Below are 1,146 nucleotides of genomic sequence, written 5' to 3'. Positions count from 1 at the left end.
CTCCTGTCTCCTGTCTCCTGTTTCCTGCCTCCTGTCTCCTGTCTCCTGTTTCCTGCCTCCTGTCTCCTGTTTCCTGCCTCCTGTTTCCTTCTCCTGTTTCCTGCCTCCTGTTTCCTGCCTCCTGTCTCCTGTCTCCTGTTTCCTGCCTCCTGTTTCCTGCTTCCTGTCTCCTGCCTGTATCCTGTCTCCTGCCTCCTGTCTCCTGCCTGTGTCCTGTCTCCTGCCTCCTGCTTCCTGTCTCCTGCCTCCTGTCTCCTGTTTCCTGCCTCCTGTCTCCTGTCTCCTTCTTCCTGTCTCCTGCTTCCTGTCTCCTGTCTCCTTCTTCCTGTCTCCTGCTTCCTGTCTCCTGTTTCCTGTTTTCTGTCTCCTCTCTCCTCTCTCCTGTCTCCTGTCTCCAACCTCCTGTCTCCTGTTTCCTGTTTTCTGTCTCCTCTCTCCTGTCTCCTGTCTCCAACCTCCTGTCTCCTCTGTCTTGCCTCCTGTCTCCTGCCTCCTGTCCCATGTCCCCTGTCTCCTGTCTCTAAAGGGACAGGACTCTGTTGGTCTCACCTCCACAGTTGGTGTTGGTCAGGATTCCTCCTTTGGGGTCATCATGGAACTCATGAGAGAGGTAGAACAAGCTGGACAACGCTCCTGTTGGACAAATGGACACAGGTAAGAGCTCCGATCACAGTAAGGGACTCGGTTCTGACCCGGTTCTGATCAGGTTCTGACCTTTGTTGTAGCAGGCCAGACCCAGGTGGTCCACAGCGCTTTGATGGACCTTCAGCCTGTCCTCAGAGGACACAGGAAACCTGAAACACCAAGAAGACACCTGCTCTGAGTTTAATTCAGATTTAATGTCTTCCCTTTGCAGGAGACGCCTGGAGGAGTTCCACAGGTTCCTCCTGGTTCCACAGGTTCCTCCTGGTTCCACAGGTTCCTGATCTAAAGACTCCTGTTAACTGTTAGATTCTCTGTTAAAGCAGCTCTCAGACAGCTCCTCCTGTAGAGACAGAAGTCCATGAGCGGAAAGAGCAGGAAAAAAACGTTTCTGACGTCTCCACCTGGTGAGAACCTGCTCAGAAGAACCTGCTGAGTAGAACCTGCTCAGAGGAACCTGCTCAACAGAACCTGCTCAGAAGAACCTGCTCAGCAGAACCTGCT

At 53.2% G+C, this 1,146-nt stretch overlaps 1 protein-coding gene across 2 annotated transcripts in view; it reads right to left on the bottom strand.

Annotated features, from left to right (window-relative positions):
- Positions 1–1,146, bottom strand: part of LOC108228259 — a 7,820-nt gene that overhangs the window by 1,373 nt on the left and 5,301 nt on the right. For both annotated transcript variants that reach the window (XM_025003169.2, XM_025003168.2), the window contains exons 7-8: positions 715–794; positions 550–633 (exon numbers count right to left, since the gene is read on the bottom strand). In XM_025003169.2, the coding sequence (XP_024858937.1) occupies positions 550–633; positions 715–794 (164 nt within the window). The remainder of the gene's footprint in view (positions 1–549; positions 634–714; positions 795–1,146) is intronic.

Source organism: Kryptolebias marmoratus, unplaced genomic scaffold (genome assembly GCF_001649575.2).
Source record: "Kryptolebias marmoratus isolate JLee-2015 unplaced genomic scaffold, ASM164957v2 Scaffold60, whole genome shotgun sequence".
NCBI classification, from domain to species: Eukaryota; Metazoa; Chordata; class Actinopteri; order Cyprinodontiformes; family Rivulidae; genus Kryptolebias; species Kryptolebias marmoratus.
This window is presented reverse-complemented; position numbering and strand designations above follow the sequence as displayed.